This window comes from Podarcis melisellensis (genome assembly GCF_964234715.1).
Source record: "Podarcis melisellensis genome assembly, chromosome: 10".
In the NCBI taxonomy this organism is placed as follows: Eukaryota; Metazoa; Chordata; class Lepidosauria; order Squamata; family Lacertidae; genus Podarcis; species Podarcis melisellensis.
In genome coordinates, this window is record NC_138542.1 from 25973662 (window position 1) to 25999254 (window position 25593).

The window sequence follows — 25593 nt, forward strand, 5'->3', positions numbered from 1 at the left end:
CATATAATTAAGACTTTTTTCCACAAGAATGTTTGCTTTTGGAATATTTTCTGACTGTTAAAGGTTTTGAGCTGTTCTCAATCTTTAAAAAATGGGTGTGTATGTGGTTGGTTATTTCACTAGTTTTTCTGCCTTCCACCGGGCTAAAGATGTATTAAGGAATACATCTGTATTGTGTATGTGACTAGCGTACGGCTTTGGTGTGGTCAGTCTTGTGTCCTGAAAACACACGTAATACTTGGCAATTTGCTTAATTGTATTTGTGAGCTTATATCCAGCTTATCCTCTAAGCATATCTCACTGAAACCCAAAGCTATTAGGCTCTGAATGTTTTCCTCCTGGTTTTAAGTGTATTCCTGTATGCAAGTACTCATCTTGTCAGTTATAAATAGTGCCTTGTAATGTGTGATCTTGGCTGTTCAAGAAAGATACTAGGAACAGATCAAGCAAGTGTCATGTGCCCTGTTGTCAGCTAGCTATTCGCTGTTACTCAACTTGTTCGTTGCTTAAAATAAAATGATTGTATACAGCTTTTCTTTCCTTAGAATGCAAGGGCAGCCCAAAATATGAAATGCACCAAGCGGCATTGGGGCATACACAGGCTGATTTGATGCAGTACTTCAGTGGAGAGCTATTCTAGGAAGTTTCCCTGAAACATTTTCCCCAGAGGCATTGTTGATTGCAGTGAGAAATGTGATAGATTATTCATGCCAAAGTGCAATGAAGACGTAATGGTTGGTGCCAAAGTTCAGTGAAAACTTAATGTGGTGAAAGAGTTGCCTTAGAGTAGAATTGTTGGATTAAGTGATGCAACTGGCAGTGGGTTGTTGTTGTTTTTTGATTGTGGTAGTGCTTCCATTTGCACAGGGCAGAATGTCTAATTCTCACTGATACTTCATATTCTGTTCCCCCAAAAAGCTTTTCCTGGAGGTTGGAAGGTTCTGTGGTATGGCATAGAGACCTGCATTTGGTAGGGGTGAAAATGAGGTGCTTTGCTTTACACTAACAGAAGGACTTTCACTAATACAAAACACCATGGGAAGGAATCTTATTTCTAGTATGGTTAGCTAAATCTGTGTCTAATTACACTCTTGCCTTGTTCTTATAGGAATGAATACAATGGTGCCTTTTATCCCATAGTCTATACTTTGAGGGAGTCAGCATGTTCTCTATTTTATTCCAGGCACCCCCAAACTCAGCCCTCCAGATGTTTTGGGACTACAGCTCCCATCATCCCTGACCACTGGTCCTTTTAGCTAGGGATGATGGGAGTTGTAGTCCTAAAAACAAATGGAGGGCCGGGTTTGGGGGATCTCTGTTTTATTCTATTGCTTAATATGTAGCTATTCTTGGGGATGTTCTGATACCTTGCTTCAATGCATTACACTGTATCTGAGTATTGGTAATCCCTATAGCTAATTTCAGATTACTTTTGTTTAACTCATTTAAACAAATGGCATTACAGAATGATACAGTTCTAAATTTGATGAGCTGCCTCTTAGGCTAAGATCAAGTATACTCACTATTAGAAACTCTGATTTCTCTTTGTCGAGCATACTTTGCTCAATAGACTAACACTCTTTATTTTTCATTTCAGGTAACATCCTGAAGAGTGATGTTTCCTTTTAAAAAAAGATTTCTGGACAAAACAAATTTATGGATGACTTCAGTATTTATACGTAATGTCAATTCGGTTGTCTTTAGATGCCTATCTGTACTTAGTAGCTAGTTCAAAAAGCCTTTGTAAACAAAACACCAGACAACTGTATTACTTGTACAGACCTAAGCTTTTTTGGAGTATAACTCAAGCTATTCCTTTTAGAGTTTTTCACACAAGCAAACCATATTATAAATGGGGAGGAGACAAAGCACTATGGTATAACAAGCACTTCTGTTATCATGACTCCTTGCATTACAGAGCTTCTAAACTTAGTACCTCTAAGGAATTGACAAAAACAAGCAGTCGCATGTCACGATTTAAGAACACTTTAGAATCTGTCTCAAAAGCTGTGTCTGGAACTCACAGTGAACTGATTTCACGGATAGCTCGGCTTAAGCCACATTCTGGTATACTAAACAGATCAGCTGAAAATAATGGCCAAGAAAATAGTTTTCATACAAACCCAGAAAATGTCAGACAAGCTGCGAACAACAGAAGTCAGAAAGACTGCAATGATAGCATAGATGATAAGAAGCTTGTGCCTGTAAGTGAAGACTTGGGTCCCAGTAGTACTAATCGTGGTTCATTGAAAGATCTTGCAGATTTCAAAAATAGCCTTTTTCATGTTAGCTATTTTGCTACAAACTTTGGAGAAACATACAACTTTCTAGCAAATCACATCAATTGGTACTTTAGCACTGGTGGTATGGCTCAAGAGAAAAAGGGGAATGGTTCCCCTCCTAAATCACAGACTCAGGAGGGGAAGACACTTGATACACCAGAAGATGACATATTAAGTAATGAAAACAGAATGAATGCAGTATCTGCCTTAATACCTGCAGCACAGTCTCCAGACTCTGCGAACGCCAGTGCCACTGCTCCAGCTTCCAGCAAAAAGGGCATTGCAAGTTTTCTTTCTTACCCAAGTAACAGTGTACAGGCCTTTGTGGATAGTTACATTGGAGGACTTGTCCCAAAGTTACGATCTGATCCAAAATCCGCTTTGCCAGAAAAGAGCAAAGTACAAGAAAATGAGGATAAGTTGAAAGATGATGAGGAGGCTAAACGTGCGGAAGAGAAAGAGAGGAGGCTGTCCCTTCAAAGGGAAAAGGTAAAGCTCCTTAATCATCACTTCATAAGCTATTTTGTTATGTAACAGATAAAATATAGTTATAGGCAATAGAAGAAAATGGGGGGGGGGGGCGCAGACCAACAACCCCAAACCCCTGTGTCACTGATTTTAACAGAACAGAGTATAGAATATTTTTAAAAGGTTATACAACTTAAGAAGCAGCTTTGTGAAAGTACTTGCATGGTTAAAGTATATGTAGAGATTTTTGATTTATTTTGTACACTCTTACCGTAAAAGAACTAAGTAATTGGATGAATTGGCTTTCCATTTAAAGAGTGCTAGTTTACAGCAACTCTGTAAATTAGTCTATAAAAATGACTGCCTACGCAAAAGTAACAAAAATCAGGTACAGAACATCAACAGCCTTGAGGTCAGGAGATAATCCATTAGCGTTTAACTTAAAAACAGCCCTACCTGTTCACCGCGAGGACTTTAGTGACCACAGACAAATCAGTGTTCAGAATACTGTGTTGGCCTTATAGGGCTGTGGTAAGGGCTGCCAGAGTGAGCTTAATTGAACACAACTCTGTATTGAGCACTTTAAAGTGCTCTTTGTGTCCCACTCTTGTTTTTTCTACTGTCTTCCCTACAACTCTCTTCAGTAAGTTACTGGTGCACAACAGTACAGTGGAACCTGGGTCTCGAACAGCTTAGTTGATGAACAAATTGGCTCCCGAACGCTGAAAACCTGGAAGTAAGTGTTCTGGTTTTCAAACTTTTTTCGGAAGCCGAATGTCCAATGCGGCTGCTGGCTATTGTTTCTGAGGCATCTGTGCCAATCAGAAGCCACACCTTGGTTTTCAAACGTTTTGGGAGTCGAACGGACTTCAGGAATGGATTAAGTTCGAGAACCAAGGTGCCACTTTATTAGCCCAGCACCCTTACTATATATTTCTGGACTTGAGATTTTAAAAAAATCTGAAATGCTTATAAAGCTCTCCCTGTTTGTCAGACATGGAAATAATTTCTGGAAACTACACAGGGGGGAAGTGCTCTTGCACTCAGGTCCTTCTTGCAGGTTTCACATGGGCTGGCCACTCTGAGAACAGGATACTGGACTAGATGGGCCATTGGTCTGATTCAGCAAGCCTTTCTATGTTCCTATAATTCTTAACTCAGCAGAGGTAACAAGGTAAGTGATTCATTTCATAAAAATGATGAAAATATTATTTATCAAAAAATATATATGCATTTTTACTCATTCCAGGGGCATTTTCTTAGAACAAAACTACCAAAACCCTTCTGGTACCTTAAAAGCTGCAGTCCTGTATGCATTTATTTGGGGTAAGCCCATTAAAGTCAATGGGACCTCTGAGTATACATGTATAGGATTGCACTACATGACACTTGTAGTACATGCTAGGATTCACGTAATCAGATGCAAGGAATGGTCATGAGTAGTGAAAACCTATGCATGTCTGTTTAGAAGTTGCATTTTCAAAGGACTCCCTGATAAGTGTGCATAGGATTTCAGCCTTAAGTGGATGGGTATTTAACTTAAGCTCATAGAGAAAAGGAGGGAACAAACTGCCTGCCTGCCATTTTTTAAATGTGCTTGATAAAGTGGGTTCTGGCCCACAAAAGCTTGTGTTGCTAGATCCCTTAGACCAGTGATCTTCAGCTGGTGGTCGGGACCCACTACTGGGTCACAGCAGCAGCGCTGCCAGCATACAAATATATGTTTAAAGGTTAAGAAAGGGGTCCCTCAAATGCACATTTGGGTTGAAGGTGGGTCCTGAGTTTGAATTGGTTGAAGACATCTTAGATATTTGATGGATTTTTAAAATTAATAAAACATTCTCTTCGTAGATTATTGCAAGGGTGAGTATAGATAACAGAACCCGGGCTTTAGTGCAAGCATTACGGAGATCATCTAACAGAAGAGTCTGTATCAACAGGGTTGAAGAACTGACATACCATCTCTTGGAATTTCCAGAAAGTAGAGGAGTTGCTGTTAAGGTACAAATTAATTCTATCATCTCACCATGAATTGAAATAACATCCTCATTTTGGAAATAATAATTGTGAGGTACGTATTTTACAACAATATATAACATCTAAGTGCGTATTCCACTGGATATCAGGCTATATAAGAATCAGTGGCTTCCTATATCCTGCCAAGATGTTGTTGGTCACCAGCTCTCATCAGGCCCAGCCAGCATAGTCACTTGTCAGGAACAATTGGCATTGAAGTTCCACAGGTTAGCCATTGCTGCACTAAAGTTACACCAATAACTGGTGCAGGGATGGTAATGTTATATAATATTCAACGATCACAAGGTTGTAATACACAAAAGAGTCAGAAGTTTTCTGGAGATAACCACAGTCATTTCTGACTTGTAGTAGAATCTGGAGTTGAGGATATCTAGTTACACATTTTGAGTATTTTGACTTTCATTATTGCCCTGCAACTTGAAAAATAACACTAACTACATTTTTCAATAACTGGAAGGTTCTAATAACATGATCCTGTGAGTCCTACAAATTTTATTGGGATTTGTTTCCTGAGAAGTGTGCTTAGGATTTCAGGCCAAGTATAGTATGTGTAAGAAAAGTGTGAAGAAAACATCAATGCTTTCTTTTAAATTTAACAGTATTTACTTTTGTAAATTTCATTTTAGTTTTATATCTGGTGCTCTGGAGAAGCACCAGATAGATTAACACTTTTGTGCTGCATTTAAAATCTTTATTTTGTTTCCAGGAAAAAAGCATTCCATGCTTGTTGCGACTAAGGCAGGCAAATGATGAAGCTCTTCAGGCTGCTGTCAGGGAAGCATTGGCTGTAATTGGCTATACGGACCCTGTAAAAGGGTGGGGCATTCGAGTTCTCACTATTGATGGCGGGGGAACAAGGTAGGGCTGTGAAATTTTACATCTACGTCTTTAGCTGGAGTGAATTATTTTAAATTTGTGTATCTCCCTTTTAGTATAGGCAACAGAGGTCGTCCTCTGCCTATTTGAACTGAGAGAGAAAATAAAGTAGTACTCTTGGAGATTAAAAATACAATTTTGCACGCTTCGTTGTGTCACTGGATTCATAAATTTACATTTATGCCACTGGACTATAATAGTTTGCTTCTGTTTGAAGAGCACTGGAAATTCTCATAGTGAAGTCAGCCTCTTGAGGGTTGATTTACGTGCAGCACCATTGTGTGCCAATTCATGAACATGACTTGTGTTTACATGCTCACGCCTCATGTTGTCTTCCCCTTTCTGTGCAACCCGAGTTTGCTATTACATCTGAACGAGCAAATAATGGTTTGCGCAAATATATAATCTGAATCGCTTTATGCTAGTTTGCAATCTTCATGCAAATATAGTTTGAGGATTCAGTCATAGTGGCAAGCTAGACTTCCTGCAAAAGTGAAAGGAACTAAAGTTGAAATAGAGGAGGAAACACAGGCATACATGTAATGTTAAACAACGAATCGGTGTAAAGGATGGACCAGCCTTTAACACATTTTTCAGAATTTATCCATAACCATGATAACTGGAAAATTTTCTCCATTAGCAAGATGGAAGTGTGGCAAGACCATAGACTAGAGTATAGTTATGGATCCCTGACTTCATCGTCATATTAAAGTGCTGGAGTGGGTTTGCCTGCTTTTGGCCTGAATTTTGTTTCTTTTAAATAGTCTAATTCCTAACAGAAGTGTATACAACTGTATATTATTTTCAGCACTTGATACCCACTTATTTGTTTGAAAGTCACTTGAGAGTGTCCCACTTTCATTTACTAACAGACTGAAATTCTCAGTTGATATCGCAAACAACTTGCATCTTCAGCCAGGTTTATGTAAATGTTATTAAATAACGCTTTTGTTTAAACTTATTTGTGAATTTGTTTCTCTTGGGTCATGACCACCTGCTCCATCCTCTATTGTTGCTGAACAGTAGAATCTTATACAGTTTAGATTTGCATATACTAATATCTCTGGAATGCGGAAAACCCTTTATTGGTATTTGTGTAGTCTATCCTGGAAAATACATGGTGAGTTCATGAGTCTTAGGATGGGGTAGTTCCTCAAACAGAATGAAACCAAGCAAGCAAACTATTACTATTATTATTAGCATTTTTATCCTGTTCTTTAGGCAAAACGTGCTTGAATACCACCTTCTCAACTATCAGTGAGAAGACAGGTCCCTGTTGTCAGGTTCACAAACTAAAAGACATGACACAAAAGGAGAGCGGACTGGGAGGGAGAAAGAAAAAAGCAAGCTCAAACACCAATACCTTAGTTACAAAGATTTTAAGGTTTACAACAGAAATCGAAAAATTTGAAGAAGAGCAGATGAAGAGGTCTTGCAGTCCCATCTCTCTTCTCTTAGCCGAAGGAGTGGCTGATGTAAATGGAATTAAGGAGTTGATGTAGCTGGGTTTAAGCAGACAAATGGAAAGGCGCTGTATAATATGCTTTTATGTTGACCACCTTGCGGAGTAATAGTCATTTTTTCTTAGATAGAACAAGGTTTTTTCCCCATATCTGAAGATAAAATCAAAGAGTTATGCAGTAAACACAGTGGCTGTTGGCACACTTGCTTAATTTAGCTAATGTATCTAGAATGGACAAGCCAGGGGTCGGCAAACTTCTCCGGCGGTCGAATCGCCCACGCATGGGAGCGCACACACCCGTGCGCATGCGCACACTTCCGTCGCTCTTTCCCTGCTGGCTTTCGGATCATGGCAGGGGAGGAGGAGGCGTCTGTGGCTTCCGATTGGCTGCAGGAGCTTCCTGCAGCCAATAAGAAGCCGTGGCTGCGTCTCAGAAATCAGTCCCCGCATGGAACTAAACCAGTGTGGTGTGCCAGTTTAGCTCCATGGAAGGACTGACTGAGTGGGTGGCAAGGGCCGGGGGGCGGTTTAATGACCCCCTCGGGCTGTATCCGGCCCGCAGACCGTAGTTTGCCGACCCCTGGACAAGGCCATATCTGTGTTTCCTTTTGAATGTTTTTAACTCAGAGGCATATCCTAAAACAGGAAAGAATGATGCATGTGAGCATGTTAAATTAAGAAGAAAATAAAACTTCAATGCTTATATAATTGCCTGTGGAAAAAATAGTGGCGGATATCCAGTTTCTTTCACTGGCAATAGAAATGGTTTAGGGCAAGCATTTTTCTTCAATATTTTGTCATATTTAATGGACCATTTATAAGAATTACAAGCCACCTTTGGTTTAGAGTTGAGATAGCTAGGAGCATGTTGAAAGATTGTCCTTGGCAAAGTCCCTGTAAAGCTCTTTATCTTTTCTTTTCATTCAGTGCTCATTGTCAGTTATGGTGATATTTTGGACTAATCTCACCAACTGTCAACTAACATAAATTTGACACTAACCAATTAATTGCTCATAAAGTACAGAACTGCCTGAAAGCATTAATTACTCGTAATCATTACCATTCTGTCTTGTTTTGAATCAGTGAGCTGTGAAGGTATGTGGTAATGTATTCTTGTTTCTGCTTTCCTTAGCAACTACTTTCTCGCTTGATGTCTTCTTGGTATCTGGGCTCCTTCTAGCACACATTCTCTCCAAATGCCGTGATTTCAGTTTTTGCCTTGGCAATTTCTGTTTTAACTGTGAAGCTGCCATTAGATTTGTGCTCCACAAAATAAATTTCACCAACCTTTGCACTTAAATTCTCACTGGGTATAAAAGTGTTAATTAACAAAATGATAATATTTCAGCTTTAAAATGATAAAATATACTGGATTCAAAGGGTTGTGTATAGCTGAGTTCTTCCTCAAAGTAGACCCATTGAGATTAATGAGCACAGCTAAGTTAGGTCCATTCATTTTGGTGGGTCTCTTCTGAGTATAACTTAGTTGAATACTGTACTACCTAATGAGCCTAAGATAGTTGTGTCTATTAATGTCAGTTGGTCTCTTCTGAGTAGGACTAGCACTGACTCTTACCTCAAAGTTCCTTTCATCGGACAGAAGTATTATGGTCCTATATTGCCAATAAGGTCTGAGGTTGAGAGTGACTCATGGTAGAGGCAAGATCTTAACTTAGTGGTTTGCACCTTGGGTTTTAATCCTGTGCTGGCTTACTGAAGAATAAGCTCTATGTAGACAGGGCACAATTGCTGAATAATAATTGATGTATGGATGTTAGGACTTGATAGCTAAGATAACCAGTAAGTAAACAATGTGTGCGTGTTTCACTTTGTTGGCTTCTTTTATTTCTCAAACACACAACCTATAAGATCTTAAGTTGCCAAGGTGTCATGCAGTTCAGGTTTCATATTTACATATTTTGGTATTCCCTGTGGTCAGCTACTTTAGGGCTGATGCAGTTTCATACCTTATGTGTTTTGAGCATTGGTTGCTGTGGAATGGTGCAAAACAGCTCTGCTTTTGAATATGCTCTATGAGTACCATTACTATATCCTACTGCAGAAGATTGCAACCACTAGGAATATTCCACTTCAGAGCTACTGGTAGAGAGGGGAAATTAATGACTTTAAAGTCAGCATTGCTTCTCTGTTCTTTACCAACCTTAGTAATCTTTTTATTTTTCTTTCCTAGAAAGTATATATTTCCTGTGACCTGTATAGGAAACACTTATTAAAGCATATCTAATGGGAGAGATCAATCAGTTTTGAACATGTTGTTTGCCTTTAAATATGCCACATTTCCCAGGATATAGCGAAGGATGATACTGAAAGCTTGATAGCTAGTGGCTTAAACATACTGTCACTTGGCTTTTACTTAACAAATGATAAATTGCATAACATTTTTTGGTTTTTTGTGTTACAGAGGTTTAGTAGCACTTCAGACACTTCGTAAGCTAGAGGAGCTCACTGGAAAGCCGGTTCATCATCTTTTTGACTACATTTGTGGAGTGAGTACAGGTAAATAGTCCTGCATGGACTTCTGAGCAGCATTCCCCATCACACTTTTCAATTGCATTATCTATGGCTTCATGTGATGTGCAAACCAGGCCATTATATTCTTACACTCTAGGTGGCACTATAAATGAATGCTTAATGTTAATATCTCAGTTATATTAGCATGCATTTATCAACTTCTAAACTCTACAAATAATTTGTCCTAAAAATATGTCTCAAAAATATTTATAATCAGGTTGCATAGACATTGAAATAATATTTACACTCCAGGGACCAAAATAATCCTGATATTTTTTTTAACTTTTAGAATAATCCAAGTATAAAGATTTTTATCTCTTTATGCTGTGCTCCTATAAATGAGTCATTAGGCAATCATATAAAATACCACATTTACAATTGATGAATCATGTTTGCTTTTAGGTGCTATATTGGCATTTATGTTGGGGTTATTCCATATCCCTCTGGACGAGTGTGAAGAACTTTATCGTAAACTAGGAACTGATGTGTTTAAGCAAAATGTCATTGTTGGGACAGTTAAAATGGGCTGGAGCCATGCATTTTATGACAGTGAGATCTGGGAGAAGATTCTTATGTAAGTTAAATTTATCTATTGATTTGTTTAAAATCATCACTAATTTTGCTTACTTCAGTGTACATCAAAGTATTAAATAGGCACAGTCCTCATTCTGCCATCCTGTAAATTCTGTTACTGCAACAGAGGAGTATAATATTAACTGCAAGTAGATATGGTGACTCCTATCTTTAAAGTCCGTGGTTGGTGATTCTTTAAATAGTTTTTGTTTGTTCAGGCTGCCAAACCATTTGAAAGCCTTTTAATATAATTTTGTTTCTGACAAATAAATTGAGTTGGGGCCCTCTGTTTTCTTTTTACATGCCTAACTGCTCAATAGCTCTCTTCATTGTGGTTCATTATTTTCACTAAAATTCCTCACCACCTGAGGAATTTTGTCTGTACGGCTAAAACTGTGGTAAATGTTAAAGTGTTCTTGCCGTTGGTCTAAAAGAGAACAAAAATGGTACAGAGTTTGGCTCTAACCTATTAAGTTAGTTGAAATTGAGTCCCATAGATTTCTGTCGGAAGTAAAACATGACTAATTTGTCAAATTGATTTCAGTAGAGGCTACGGTCAGCTGATTTAGTCTGGATGCAGTCCAGTAGAATCCAAATAAATGATCTCCCTTGCCTAAGCGTTTAGAGCATGAATATATAGTATGTGAGAATAGTATGTGAGAAGGAATGACAACTGAAGATCAGGGCAGCTGTATTTCTTTAGAAATATTTTTAAAAATGGCAGACAGCATATTAAAAACAATAAATCGTAACTTGTCATGTTTTGTCCTTTTCCATAGAGAGAGAATGGGATCAGATGTTATGATCGAAACAGCCAGAAATCCCAGATGTCCTAAGGTCAGTGTACTTGATCAGTTTTGGTTTTTTTTAATGTACTGCAAGCATGTAAGATTGTTTAAACATGTGTTGCACAACATTTCTATTAAGTATTGTTCATCTTTGTTTTAGAACTCTTTTCTCAGTGCTCAGTTCCTAATGTTACCATCAGCATGTAGGAAATGGGCATTTAAACAGGCAAGTGGGTACAGAATTTAAGTCTGTAGGCACATTAATCCAGTGAGTGGTCATTGGAAGTTAAAAAGTAAAAATGTGTTCCTGAATCTGACAAATTCTAAACCAGATCCATAGTAGGATGAATGTATATATACTTTAGCCACCTAGATTCCTAACTTTCTTGGTCAGTCACTTGCAAAGTTCAATATGAACACGATTCTAATTTTTGCAGTATGTGTCCTCTAAGCAAGCAGTTGTCAGTGGGGAGAGAGTGACGGGAAGAAAACCAAGGAAGAGGTTCCCTGGCCACTGTCTTTCTTTAACCCTAAATACTTGGTATTTACACAATACTTGGCTGAAGCTCCAATACTTTGGCCACCTCATGAGAAGAGAAGACTCCCTGGAAAAGACCCTGATGTTGGGAAAGATTGAGGGCACTAGGAGAAGGGGACGACAGAGGACGAGATGGTTGGACAGTGATCTTGAAGCTACGAACATGAGTCTGACCAAACTGCGGGAGGCAGTGGAAGACAGGAATCCCTGGCATGCTCTGGTCCATGGGGTCACGAAGAGTCGGACATGACTAAACGACTAAACAACAACAACAACAAATACTTGGTATTGGGCGAAAGGATTTCCACCTCATATTTTGCCATGATCCAATCCCTGTCTTATGAGCCTGGAATAGCTTGTACAAAACCAGCTATAATGGGGCAAGGCATGATTGTCCTGTACCTGAGCTGAGTCATGTGATTTATTCCTAGTACCTATTTAAGATCTGGACTGTAATGAAACATCTAGTTACAGTCCTTTAGTTTTACAACTTCTGGGGACACTTACAATAAATATGTAAACAAAAATTAAAACAATACAAAAATGTTCCAAAATACTGCTTAAACAGCAGGACAACAAAGCAGTTCAACAATATACATACATACAGATACAATTTTATTTGTATTCTGTCTTTCCTCAGTTCAAACTCTGCCTTATAACATGGGGAAATAAAACCTACAATGTAACAAAAGTAGTCATAAATAATAAGTTAAAAATTACAAAAAAACTAACAGCAACAACCCTTCTTCCAAGCAAACCCCCCCAAACAACACCCTAGCCTAAGAGTCTGTTCAGCAGCCTCAGCTTTTGTAGCTGGAGTCAGTCAGGGCTCCACCATCTCAGGCCTGGTGGAAAAGACCTTTGAGACAGAGAGCAGCTCTTCCAGAACTCTCAGCAAATGGTCAACAAGATAAAGCACTTTTAAATGGTCTGACTAAGTAAACATGTGTTTGCCTGGCATCAGGAAGACTTAAGATTCAGTATTAAGTGAGTATTAGGATTTTCTACCCCTGGCTTTAAGGGCTAGACTTGGCCCTTCTACTCCTTCAGTCCTGACCAAGGTGAATATATTGGGGAAAACTGATCTTAATGCAGCCATGCATAGAAGACCTGCTGCTCTATCTTCAGAGCTGGCCAGATGTGCCTCACACAGAGTCAGAAGAACCTTCTGAGGGGGAAGAAGGACATACAGTGGTACCTCGGGTTACAGACGCTTCAGGTTACAGACTCCGCTAACCCAAAAATAGTACCTCGGGTTAAGAACTTTGCTTCAGGATGAGAACAGAAATCATGCTTCGGCAGCGCAGCGGCAGCAGGAGGCCCCATTAGCTAAAGTGGTGCTTCAGGTTAAGAACAGTTTCAGGTTAAGAACAGACCTCCAGAACGAATTAAGTTCTTAACCTGCGGTACCACTGTAGCTTTTCAGCTCTGCCATCCTCTACAGAGGAATTCCTCAGTTTTTCTTCTTCCCCCACGAAGGGCTTTTGCTGAAAGCAGGGATGCTTCTTCTCCAGATCCTCACTTTTTTAACCGTGGGGAAGCTCTTAATAAGTACTCAAGCCCTGCTTCTCAGCAGTAGTCTTGTTCTCCAGCAATAGTTTTCTTCCCCAGAAGATCAAGATACAGACCTGATTGTAGTCAATAAGGAAGAGTGGAGTGGGTGGTCTGATATTGAAGACTCGGATTCATATTGGCTTTTCCTAGGCTCCTGCTACTTTCTGATGCTTTGCAAATCAATGGTGGCTTTAGAATTGAACACTCTAGCAGAGAGAGTTCACTCTTTCTACCTCCAGGGCTCAGGGTCTCTGTACAGGTAGGGTGAATTTGGTTTGCATCATTAAATACTGAAGAGCATTGGTTTGTGTTAGCACCATCTAGAAATGTACAAATCTATACACTGCCTTTGTCATAGCCAAGGAATATACCTTATGAGCGATCATTTCAGCTTTGCATGTGAGAATTCTTCTGTTTTTTAAGCTATTTTTTAAATAGAATGATTTTACTTTGTAATTGGGCAGAGAAAAACAGTACGACAATAGCATAAATGCAGGGTTTAAGTGCTTGAGTCACGATTTCTCAAACAAAGGAAAGTTCTTAAATGGGATACAAATAGAAATATACACCCACTGACTTGTTAAGAGTAACAATTTAAAAGATGATATTTGAGCTGTGTGCATCGCGGTATAAAGATCTCAAACATTTCTAATGCTAATTGTTCCATGATAGGAAATAGTATTGCACTCACTGTTAACGGTAATATCTGAAACAGAGTTACTGTTTAGAAAGTCTTCCTTTAACCTATAAATCTCTCTTATATGTTTAGTTCTTAGAATTCTTCTGGGGTGGAAACCTGCATACTTGTGTAGGAGGTTAAAAGAAGCCTTTCTTGGGGGCGGGGGGACATTAATTTAATATATTTCTAAGCATGTTAAATGTGGGAGTTATTCATTCTGCTTGCCTTTAGGTAATTTAGCAACTTAACTATCTTATTGTATTCAGCTCCATCATTCTGTTTTATGAACACAGAACTGGTCACTACTGTATAAATGCAACTTCAGAAGATATAAGAACTGTGAACACAAAACCTAGTGAATGATTTTCCAAATCTTACCTTGCTTTCTAAGAGGCAGATATTCAAAGTGATTCTGTCTACAGAATACTTGGAAGATTGCTAGTCTTATGGTAGCTTTTAGTGTTGCATTGCCCACATTATTTACAGTTTTAACTATGAAATAAAAGCAAAAAAGTGTGTTAGTGATTTAAAATATTTTATTCATTTCAAGTATTTTCATCCCTTAGAGTGGGTTAATGTGAACAGTAATAAAATTGCCCCTGCCGTCGGCTTTGCAATCTAAAATACAAGATGGGGAAGAGCAATTGGGAACAGAAAGGGGGAAAAGAAAACTCACAACCTTGGGGTTCTTTCGTTGCTGTTTACTTAACAGAAAGCCCAAAAAATAATTAGAATCTCTATTAGCTAGGTCAGGGGTTGGCAAGGGTTACCGGGCATCAGCCGGATCACTCCTCCGGAGATCCTCCGTGGGCCGGGCTGGTGCAGCGCAATGCTGAAAATTGCATCTGCGGGAAATCGCTTCTGTGTGTGCCCAGATGCCAAAAATTGCCCCTTTGAAGAAGTGATTTTCAGCGTCTGAGCACGTGCAGAAGTGATTTCCGGTGCTGTGGACATGCTCAGACGCAATTTCCGGTGTTTGGGCATTCGCAGAAGTGATTTCTGGAGCTGCAGAAGAGAGTCCCCGCGCTGCGCTGTGCCCGGTTTAGTGCATCGCACTGGGACCCGCCAAACGGGCGGCTTGGTTCGGGGGTGGCTCGTGGGCCAGTTAAACAGCCTCCGTTGGCCGTAGGCTGGGGACCCCTGAGCTAGGTTAACCTTTTTCAGCTAGGTTAACCTTTTTCATAGATTTGCATCAGTGAAGCTGCCATAAGCTAATCTGCTTTCCTTACATCCCCCAAAAATATCCCCCAAAAATAAAGTTGCTAAGTAATCTCTAAAAGTTTTTGCAAATTATTTTACCTTCACAAACTGCAGTGTTTCAAGATACTGTATGATAATGGAGTTAGTTGGTTTGAGCAATTTATTTCTTATCAAAGCATATGATGAAGTCTTTATGAATTATCACTCACTTTATGCTTGTGTAATAAATTTCCAATCTAAGACCTTCAAATATGATGAATAAAAACAGTGTTGGGGATTTACATTTCCTGCCGTCTTCTGACTGTGTGGTTGATTTCTATTCTATATCTTTTCCTTCTCCAAAATTCAGGTGATGGGGCTGTCAAATTTCAGTTAACTGTTCATAACAAGTGCCATGTGTTACATTTTCCCCATTGATCAGTAAATATTTGTTTTCTCTTGTGTGTACTTTAAACTACTGAAGCACTTCTATAAAACCTTAACTATTATGGCATCCTCTAATCAAAGTGTTAGACTGATAAGACTATTTAAGACACCTGACCATCAACATTGTTATATAACTGAGTGTGAAAATAAAAACAAAAAAATTCCTTCCAGTAGCACCTTAAAGACCAACTATGTTCAGATATCTGAAGAAGTGTGCATGCACACGAAAGCTCATACCAAGAACTAACATAGTTGGTCTTTAAGGTGCTACTGGAAGGAATTTTTTTGTTTTGACTATGGCAGACCAAAACGGCTACCTATCTGTAACTGTGAAAATAAAGTTTGTCTAATAAGGTGTATGTGTCCGATTTCTAACCACTGAAGTCGTAGGAAACAGTTATAGGCTTCATTTAATGTTTTGTTTCCCTGTCCTTGTCAGGTGGCTGCAATAAGCACCATTGTAAGCAGAGGGACACCGTTGAAAGCCTTTGTATTTAGAAATTACAATCACCTTCCCGGAGTCAAGTCTCACTATCCTGGAAGTTGCCAATATAAATTATGGCAAGCTATCAGAGCATCATCTGCTGCACCAGGTTACTTCCAGGAGTATGCGCTGGGCCATGACCTTCATCAGGTTGGTTGTAATGTTGCTGTTCTTTAAATAATAATAATTAGATTTCTTTCTAGACAAAATTGATCTAGGGGAGAATGGGAGTTAAAATGGGATTAATTATTTAACAGCAAATACTATCAAACAAGACTGCAGCTCATTTCACATATTGCTTTAAAGTGAGCCTTATGTATGTACCTTATATGATGCAGGCATGATTTAGACATATGGTACATATGTATGATAAGAGCATGTGCACTAGGGAAGCAAGATTAACCATGGCTCCTTGCCATGAATTCAGGCAGTGAAACACTATTCACTGTTCATACTGCAGTATTGATTTCAGTAGTTCAAAGAGACTTCTGATTTTGGTGAATTGCTTAACCTTACAATAAAGGTTTCATAGTTCTGTGATCTCTAGCAAAGCCCTGCGTGTTTCAAGGTATGCTGACAAACTTTAATGCCAGGGCAACTGCTGTGAGAGTTGTATGCTGATGCTAATTAATGTTTTCATTGAATGGAAGAGTCCTTTGATATGTGGCATTAAAAATTCATTGCATTTAGTTCTGCCTCCTGCCTAATGAACCAGTTTATTAAGTATACCAGTTCTTTGATGTGTGACAATATTGAGAGTCTTAGGGCTGCTTCATATGTTGCTAATTTGCTAAAAGAGATTTCAGCGAGGAAGGGTCATGAAAACCAGATCAGCAGTATGGCATTTTTTCCCTAAAAGTAAAATGGAAACCGCTCTTAGAATTCTGATCATTTTAAAATATATTTATCCCACCTCCCAACAGGAACCTCAAGATGGCCTGCAATTTTTAGAAGACAGTATGAAATAAAATTGCTGCACTAAAATGCAACACAAAGCTAAAACAAACAGACGTGACAACAGTGTTTATAAATATGAAAGATAAATATTAAATTATCAAGTTAACAATAAATAGTGATTACATTGAAAGGTATCTTAGCCATAGACTAAATTCAGCTGAAATGTGATTAAGTTTTAGTTGAACTAGACACAGAGGGTTCGGCCCAGAGATCCCGTTGATGGTTTTCTGTTTGTGTTATCCTCCCACTTGAGGATTAATTCCTCCTTTGACCCTTGAGAAGATGCTCTGTTGGGGTGTCGGTGGGTTGCAGAAAGAAGGGGGAATTGGCGAAAATCACTTCACCACTTGCCCCTTCCTTTTCCCTGCAGCAGCCTCCCCCAGAGCTCTGTTGCATAGAACCAAATTAATACCTCCATTTGTTCTCCAAATTTGCATGCAGTTTGTTCAGCAATGAGATTTTTCTTGGGGCAGTGTTCTGATTCCTAGCTAGCAAAGCCTCCAAACTGCTTCGACCCTAGGTTCTTGTCTTCCCCTGTACATTCATACCTCAGGTTACAGACACTTCAGGTTGAGTTTTTTCAGGTTACAGATGCGCCAAAACCCAGAAGTACCAGAATGGGTTACTTCTGGGTTTTGGTGGTCGTGCATGCGCAGAAGCGCTGAATCGCAGCCCGCATGTGCGCAGACACGGTGCTGCAGGTTGTGAACGTTCCTCTCGCACAGATCACATTCGCAACCTGAGCGTCCACTGTATATACTCCCTTGTGCTCTCAGTTCAGTAGCTGTGATCCTCTCTCTGAGTGCCCTTGTTGACTGAAGCTCAGCAGGAGTCTGTCTGAAGAGGACTTCTTTGGTGGCAATGCCAGCTTTACGCAATGGCTTCTCCAGAGACACCTGAAGGCACTCTGAATGATGAAGCTCTTAAGAGATATTTGTTGTTAATACTTGTCTCTGTCGCTACTTAATTTATTTTCCTGCTAGTTTCTGTTATCAAATTGTTCATGTTTGCTTTTTGCTTTTTGTAGTAGGTAGCAGTTTTGTTTAAAAGCAAGTGATGTTTACAAACGGTGGTTTCTGAAGAAAAGCTTAAGGATACGTGGTGGTTAGTTCTATATGGCAGGGCTGGGAAACCTGTGGCTATCCAAATATCATTGGACTCCAGCTCCCAACAGCCTCAGCCAGCATGACAAATGACCATGCAAGGCATATCATTATTCATTATTGCATCACTTAGCATATTTTATACATTTTTCTTAACATACTTAATGCATGCACTCCTAGGCTTGTATGGTTCACATTGGTTTTGAGGAAGGAGAAGTTAAGAGAATCTGCATTCCCGTAGCACATGCAGATTGATGCAAAGAGTGTTACAGACGCTGCTCCTTCCGACCTGTCAATAAATAGAACTGTTGTGGCCAGTGAACTTTCTCAACAACCCAGACAGCAATTAGTCAGTATAGACTGAAATACCACCCACCGGGAGGTATAAATAATGATCAGTGATCTCTGGATTGTGGCAGGGCTGGGATTCTGTGGTATATGAAACAAGTAGATAAAAGGGGGGAAATGCTACATCTCTCAAAATGTTGCAAGCAGCTGCTAAAAGCATAGGAAAACCCTGTGCTGTTCAGATTTTAAAAGGGGGCTTGTGATACAAAGAGAATAGGCTTTACTCAAGAGCTGTTTTCAACTGTTACATTTAAGGGTCACAGTTCCTGTTACCTTCCAACTCATGAAGACTTAACTTCCGCAGCGAGGAACATTTTGTATTTTGGGGGTTTTTTTATTTTGACTCAGAAGTGAACAGTGCTTCAGAACAAATCTTGGGAAGCATTATCTTCCAGGCAAGCAGGATAGTATAGATATGCTGCTTTGTTGTTGTTTTTCCCAAAGCCCTGATTTATTTCCTCCTGTGCTTGAAAAAGTATTTCTCTGGAAGAATGGGGAGGGGGTGAGATCAGACCACTTAGGATGTAGTAAAACCTTCCAATCCACTCCCCTTCTCTTGTTCTCAGAGCTCCCTGCATGGTACAAGACACTGGATTGCTGTACTTAAATTTTATTGTCACAGTCGCTGCAACAGCTGCCAGTATTTTTCTCTTTGTAACACCTTTTATAATCTGCCATCTGCTTAGAACACTTCCTGCATTGACTGTGTGTTACACAACCAAACTCATTTTCATACTGGTGTTTGATAGATACTTTTCCAGGTGTTGGGCTTCATGGAATCATAGAATTGGAAGGGACCCACAAGGGCCATCTAGTCCAACCCCCTGCAATGCAGGAATCTCAGCTAAAGCATCCATGGCAGATGACCATCCAACCTCTGCTTAAAATCCCCCAATGAAGGAGAGTCCAGCAACTCTGAGCAGCCGCAGCCAGTGGTCAGGGATGATGGGACTGTAGTTCAACTGCATCTGGAAAGCATCCTCCTAGCTACCCTGGATTAGTGTTATATGTTCCTCTGCCGTACAGATTGGCAACTGGCTCCTGACACGAAGAAGAATTAATTCTTTTGGCAAGCAAGCCCAATATAATTTTGTCGCAACTTGTATTTCTTTGAGTCCTTTTATGAATTGCTTCCCATAAAATACCTTGAAACAATTTCACGGTTAAAAAAGAAGATAATAATAAACCTCCATATGTAAAAAGGACTCCATACATAACAAAAATTAAGAATGATTAAATAATTCCATATGTGTAAAACAATTGTATCAGGACGAGTATATAGGACAAGGAAGAGTGCGACCTTTGCTGAAATGTTTTCACAGCTTTCGTTTCATAACAGTAAATGGGAGCCTGTTTCCAACAAATGTACAATTAAATATTGTTTTTGTTCCCTTCTCTTGCCTTTATCAATTGACTTTATATCCACATGAGAATTTTAAGGTTTTATGCAAGGTCTGTCCTGTTATGCCCATGCTTCACTCTTAGGATCACTGTGTCAGATACGTAGGATAATTTTTGAAATATCATTGGAGATTAACAAAACACAAGAAGCATTTCTATCATATCACGGGCTCAAGTTTTTAAAAATTGATAGACATGGAGAGGGGTGGGTGGGACCTTCTACTATTTGTGGCATGGAGCTAAGGGTGCTTGATTTCATCTCCTTGGCCATTTTCTAGTAACAGGACTTAAGCTGGGTATGAATACTGGAACATGATAAGAGTGCTTTCTCCCAGGAATGTCTCCCATGCCTTTCTGCCATGGTATTAAATTCCAGTACTGGAAATTGGCAGGGAATAGAACTGTGTGCGTTGAGGGCAGCTATGGAATTGGGATGGGATTGTCAGCTGCTAACCCAGACATGGTTTTGGTACCCTTAATACCTCTTTGCAGTGTAGTCCAGAGATGCTTTTTATTCCTCACTCATCTGTTTAGAGGCAATATTGTGCTTGCCATCAAAAATGAGAGAGGTGTGAACTTGGAACTCCAGGGACTACAAAGGTGTCACCAAACTGTGATTTGGTAACACTAGTGAACAGGGAGTGGAAACTAGAACTCTGTAGCTAAGACAGTTAAGTAGAGACTTTGGCTTTGCCCAGTTTTAAAGACAACCTGAACTAATGTCCTTTCTTTTCCCTGAAATGCTCTTTTCTGTTTAGTATTGTGGTGGTGTCATTTTTCTGCTCTTGTTCAAGTATTAATTCCCATTTTAAATAATATAGAAATAGCTGTAAGTCTTAAGTGATGCAAAAGCACATCTTTTGTGCTAAGTGAGTGTTTATTGAACACACAACTTTTATGGGAGTCCAAGGCATACCAATAAATGTTAAAGATCAGTCTTAATTTGTTTATATAAATAAAAATCCACAATTCAGTGGTGTGATTGAAAGATGCTCATGTAACAAAGAATGTCATTCCATTAACGCTTCTGTTATCATTCTTTACCTTGACTGTTCCATCCTCTATTTATCAGACAAAAGAAAGTGCTAAAATTCTCAGAAGACAGCAATTTTAAAAACCCCTTCTGCATATAGCAGAAGCTCAATATTCATATTTCAATGCTAAATTTAATTTTTAAATAGAACAATTGTGTAAGTGAATATTCCCTTGGCTAGTTTGGAGTTTTCTTTTTCACAAGCACAATGAAGGTAAACAGAGCAAGTCTGTGAAAATGAACTCGAAATGCAAAGCATGTCTGCGCAGGCATTGAGGTGAAATGGTTGCTATGGAGCTAGCAAACTCCAAGTATTGGAATTGGCTTTGCTAAATTGCATCTTTCAGTGCCATGGGACTCAGTTCACATAACTTCACTGTGTCAAAGTAAAAAAAACCTGTGTTTTAGGAAAAGGAAGAAAGTGCCTGGTACAGTGTAACTTGAAATTCCGGCTTTTTATTGAAAAAGAAAATGCACAATAGGCTTTACATGTACTGTACAGTGCTGTTGAAAATGAGTAACAAGATTTTAAAGTCTTAATTAGTAGTCTCCTGTTGAGTTTAGGATGGATGTATTTTGCCCTGGTTTTTGTTGCCAAAGGTGTCCTGATGCCACTTGTTACAGTACCAAATATTCCAGTACCAACAGAACGTTCCAAAAAGTGCTGCCACCAGTTGTCCTAGACTAGGTGGTAAAATACTAAATAGGAAGAATAGAATTTATTTTCTTGAGTGTATGAGCTCTGAAATCTTAAAGAAGACAACTGGTAAAATTCCCAGCAACGTCTAAAAATCATGCATATTAAGTAATGTTCTCCCCATCACCCACCATGAACAGCAGGGAGGTCTGCAGCACTTTGTGAGAAATGGAGAAGGAAATCAGGATAGTTCTTAAAGGAAGAAATGCAAGTTTTTAAAGCATGGATCTCAGGGGAATTTAACTTTTAGGCTTCTGTCTCTCTACTGCCATGTACATGTTTTGAGTAAAGCACGTAACATGGAACTTCTTTTTTAAAAAAGAGAGAAAGAGAAAGGAAAACCTTGTCTTTGATCTGGCAAGGAACAAACAAAGCTAAGTTAGAAGTGACAGTGTTCTGCCCCATAATTTGTTTATTTCACACTTAAAAAAAAGTTCTTAAGTAATAATAAAAAAATGGCATAGATAAATTCCTTTGGCAGTTGCCAGTCTGACATTTAGAAGTCGCAATCTAAAAATAAGCAGATACTTTTATACCAGAAAGGGCCTGGAGATCAAAGCTCTGTGTTGACGATTGCAATAGCTGTCAAATACTTTTTTCTTTTTTTGTCAAAGCATTAAATTTGAATTTAATTCACAGCCAAAAGTGGCATAAAACATTTTAAATGTTCCCAGTGTGCTTATGGCAACAGCAGGGCAAGGGATCAATGTAAGAATGCAAGAGTACAAAGAGAGGCAGGGGTGGCTCATGTATATTTGGGGACTAGTGAAGAGAGAAACTTGCAGTTGGAATAAGAATAAATAGGGAGCAGGGAAGACAAAATAGAGGGCAAGGAAAGGCAACATGAGAAGTGAAAAGAGAATAAATGGAATGAAGTGCTTGTCAGTTTTGGCCAGTTGCCACGCAGTTGAATAAAATCCAAGGCTTGTGCATACACTTCATATGGCTGTTGCTAGATCATTCAGTTCAAAGAGACGGGCATCCATCATAACACTTTTTCTACACTTTAAAGTATCTAGGGATATGAGATTTAAAGATGCCATTATGTGGTTGGTCTACTCGTCTGAAATTTTAAACTCGGCTTTAACCTTTAGCGATGCAAAGCGTTAAACAAATGACCAAACTGTGGTTAAACAGATCCTCAGTTATGTTCTGTATTTACAAAAGCAAATAGAAACTGCGGTTAGAGCATAAGCAAAGCCGCAATACGTTAAATGTTCAAAACTGAGCTTTTGTGAACTCTTGTTTGCCCTTTTGAGCACAAGTTGGCCATCTGCCTTTTGCAGACGGAAACATCCATTTAACAAGCTCATATGAAAGCTGTGTAGCTTTTAGGTTTTCCTGTGTTCTATATAATGAAAATACATTAGGATTTGATAGTTTTACATGCTTCTTAAAACTCGTAGCATTGTACCATGTGGTGCTGCTGTGGGAACCCAGACAGAATGGCCACTGGTGGGGTCAGTTTCATTAGGGGCAGCCCTAGTGGCAGTTGGCCCTAGCCAGGCTGACCAAGAGGCCTTAGCTGTCTTTCCGGTCCCTTTCACAACTGTCGGGTGGAATGTGACTTTTTGCCATCAGTAGGCCTTAAAAGGTCTTTGCAGGATCATGCCTTTAGACTGTTGTAGCACATATGATGTAGAGTTATATGAATCTGGTCTGCTTAAAATTAAATGTTACATATCCCAAGTGGATGCTGCTGCTAATATTTACTATCTTCAGCTTTAAAAGAACCAGGGTATTAAACTGAATTCAGTAGACTTATTCATAGCACAAACACAGTGTTTACTATGGGTGCTGAGGCAAAATCTGATTTTAGCCAAAATTTTAAAATGTGCTCTAAGAGGCTACTGTTCTTCTTACTTCTGCTGAAGGCACAATATACTAATTGGTCCAGAAAGAGTTCAAAAAACCTTTTGTAGATTGTATTGAAAGCTTAATCAAAGGACTTTCTCAACAGGCCAATGATCTGCATCCTACTTTATCTACTGCAGCTGGGGAAAAAGAGAGTTTCTGTTTTCAATAAAGAATTCATTGGACTGCAGTTTGAACAATATATTAAGTAGATGTGATTTGGATATTCTTGTGTTGTGATGTGATAAATTTAGAATTAGAACAGTTAAAAAAATTATTTAGTCCCATAGAAAAACCAACAACACTTGTCTTTGCATGCCTTTGGAAACAGAATTTGGTTTTGCATATTACAATCTCAAGGGGGAAAGTGATCTAAATTTCAGAGCCCGTTTCATAGACAGCAATACCTGCAGTTGGTTGTATGGGTAGTTCTGCCCCCTCCCTCAAAAAATGTCAATGCCATTATTAGAGAAAAGCTACTCCCATCACACTAGGATGCAAGATTATTAATTTTTTTTTTGCTTTTTTGCTGGAGGATAGGAGGCACAACTATAGCTCCAGCAGGGTTTCAGCAGACAATTTATGTATTTGTGCACGAAGAACTCTTTAATATTTTATGTGGAAATGTTTGTTTGCAGTGTCTTGTACCACTAAAATATGATTCTGTTGCCAGCTGCTAAAAGGCTACAAGCACTCCCTGCAAAACAAATTTTTTTTGTTGGTTTCTGAAAGGCTCAACATAGGTCCTGTTGAACTAGTAGAAATAAAACGTCTGAAAAGGCTATTTGGCTTATATTCTAGGCTTGTAGTAAACATAACTACAATCAATCTATGTGCAAAAGAAGTGTCCATGCAGTAGTTGATGTACAAACTGATTCAATATCTGTTTTATTATGATTAAAATTTAAAGCATTGGACGTATGCTTTAGAGTAGACCAGTGAGGACTGAGCATGCTTGTAGGCGCAGAATTGCTGGCCATTGTGCTGGGAAGAAAAAGAAGAAGAACTTAGGGCAACGGAGTGACGGGTACCCTGAACAGAGCAGTACCCTCTACTAGTAGACTGAAGCCTCCATAGTTCAACAGTTTTGTGCTCTCATCTAAAGCTATGGCTGTTCTGTCTGCCTGAGGCTTTCATCAAAGGAATGATTGTTTAATATTAATGTATATATTTTACTTAGTTTAAATTACCTAAAGCTATTGATACCGTACATGTTTAGAAACAAAATTTACCAGTCACATAGAATCCATAGAGTAGCATTACTAATTAAATTGAGCATGTACAGCAGCAGTATATTTTAAGTAGCTTCCTTGCTTCAGTATTGGCAGAAAGCGAATAAAAACAGAACACTGGGACTTTTTATTTGAATCTTGTAATATTTTAATGATACGCCTATAGTTATGAATGGCTCAAACCCCTTGCTTTTCTTCCTTTTTTATTATTCACAGGATGGAGGCCTGCTTTTAAATAATCCCACAGCTTTAGCAGTGCACGAATGCAAGTGTCTTTGGCCAAATGTTCCACTGCAGTGTGTAATATCCCTGGGAACAGGTCGATATGAAAATGAAGGGAAACCTAACGTCACCTATACAAGTCTGAAAGCTAAATTGACTAATGTCATCAGCAGTGCCACTGATACTGAAGGTTGGTACCTACTGGCTAAGGTTGTTTTGTTTTCGTATTATGCCTTTTCGTAGCTCTTTGGAGAGTTAAAATGCAGGTTTTCATGATTAGGAATAGCATAGCATACATGGATATTTTTTAAAAATGATTTACCAGTAGTCAAAACATCAAAGGACATTCTGTTTCCATCAAGGGCATGTTTCATAATCTTTGTTCAAATTGAGATTATTTTGTTAATCCCTATCTCCCGCCATCCATGTGAGGATTTGGGGTTTAGTTCATATACAAAGCCAGCATAAAAAGAGAATTAGAATGCATTGTGTTAAATCAGTCTGTGTGTGAGTCTGTGTGTTTGATACATTTAAGGTTTAGCCTTTTTGTCAGACTAATATATTGCACTGGATATTTGGTGAATAAGGATTGTGCTGGCAGCTGATGATAAAGCATGCCAAATATGCATTTAAATTAACTGCTTGAGACTGTACCTTGATTATGCTGTTATTAAGCTCTCTTTGATTGATGAATACATCATATCTAAAAATGGGCCATAGTGCTGATGGAGGTGTTGCTTGCCTTGAAATTCAGGAGGGATGCCAGAATGAGCATTAAAATAATCGTGGCAAGGACTGGTATAGGTTTGAGCATGCTGGGAGTAGTGGTTAAGTAGCAACATAATTC

At 39.0% G+C, this 25593-nt stretch overlaps 1 protein-coding gene across 4 annotated transcripts in view; it reads left to right on the plus strand.

Annotated features, from left to right (window-relative positions):
- The window catches only part of PNPLA8 (patatin like domain 8, phospholipase A2), a 33647-nt gene that overhangs the window by 5178 nt on the left and 2876 nt on the right, over nt 1–25593 (plus strand). For 3 of the 4 annotated variants that reach the window (XM_081928966.1, XM_081928964.1, XM_081928965.1), the window contains exons 2-9: nt 1598–2771; nt 4602–4751; nt 5494–5645; nt 9548–9642; nt 10060–10231; nt 11010–11067; nt 15855–16049; nt 24741–24936. In XM_081928966.1, the coding sequence (XP_081785092.1) occupies nt 1683–2771; nt 4602–4751; nt 5494–5645; nt 9548–9642; nt 10060–10231; nt 11010–11067; nt 15855–16049; nt 24741–24936 (2107 nt within the window). In that variant the 5' untranslated portion in view covers nt 1598–1682. Of the gene's footprint in view, nt 1–1597; nt 2772–4601; nt 4752–5493; nt 5646–9547; nt 9643–10059; nt 10232–11009; nt 11068–15854; nt 16050–24740; nt 24971–25012; nt 25038–25593 lie in introns of those variants that run through there. The other variant, XM_081928967.1, reaches the window with a different exon arrangement.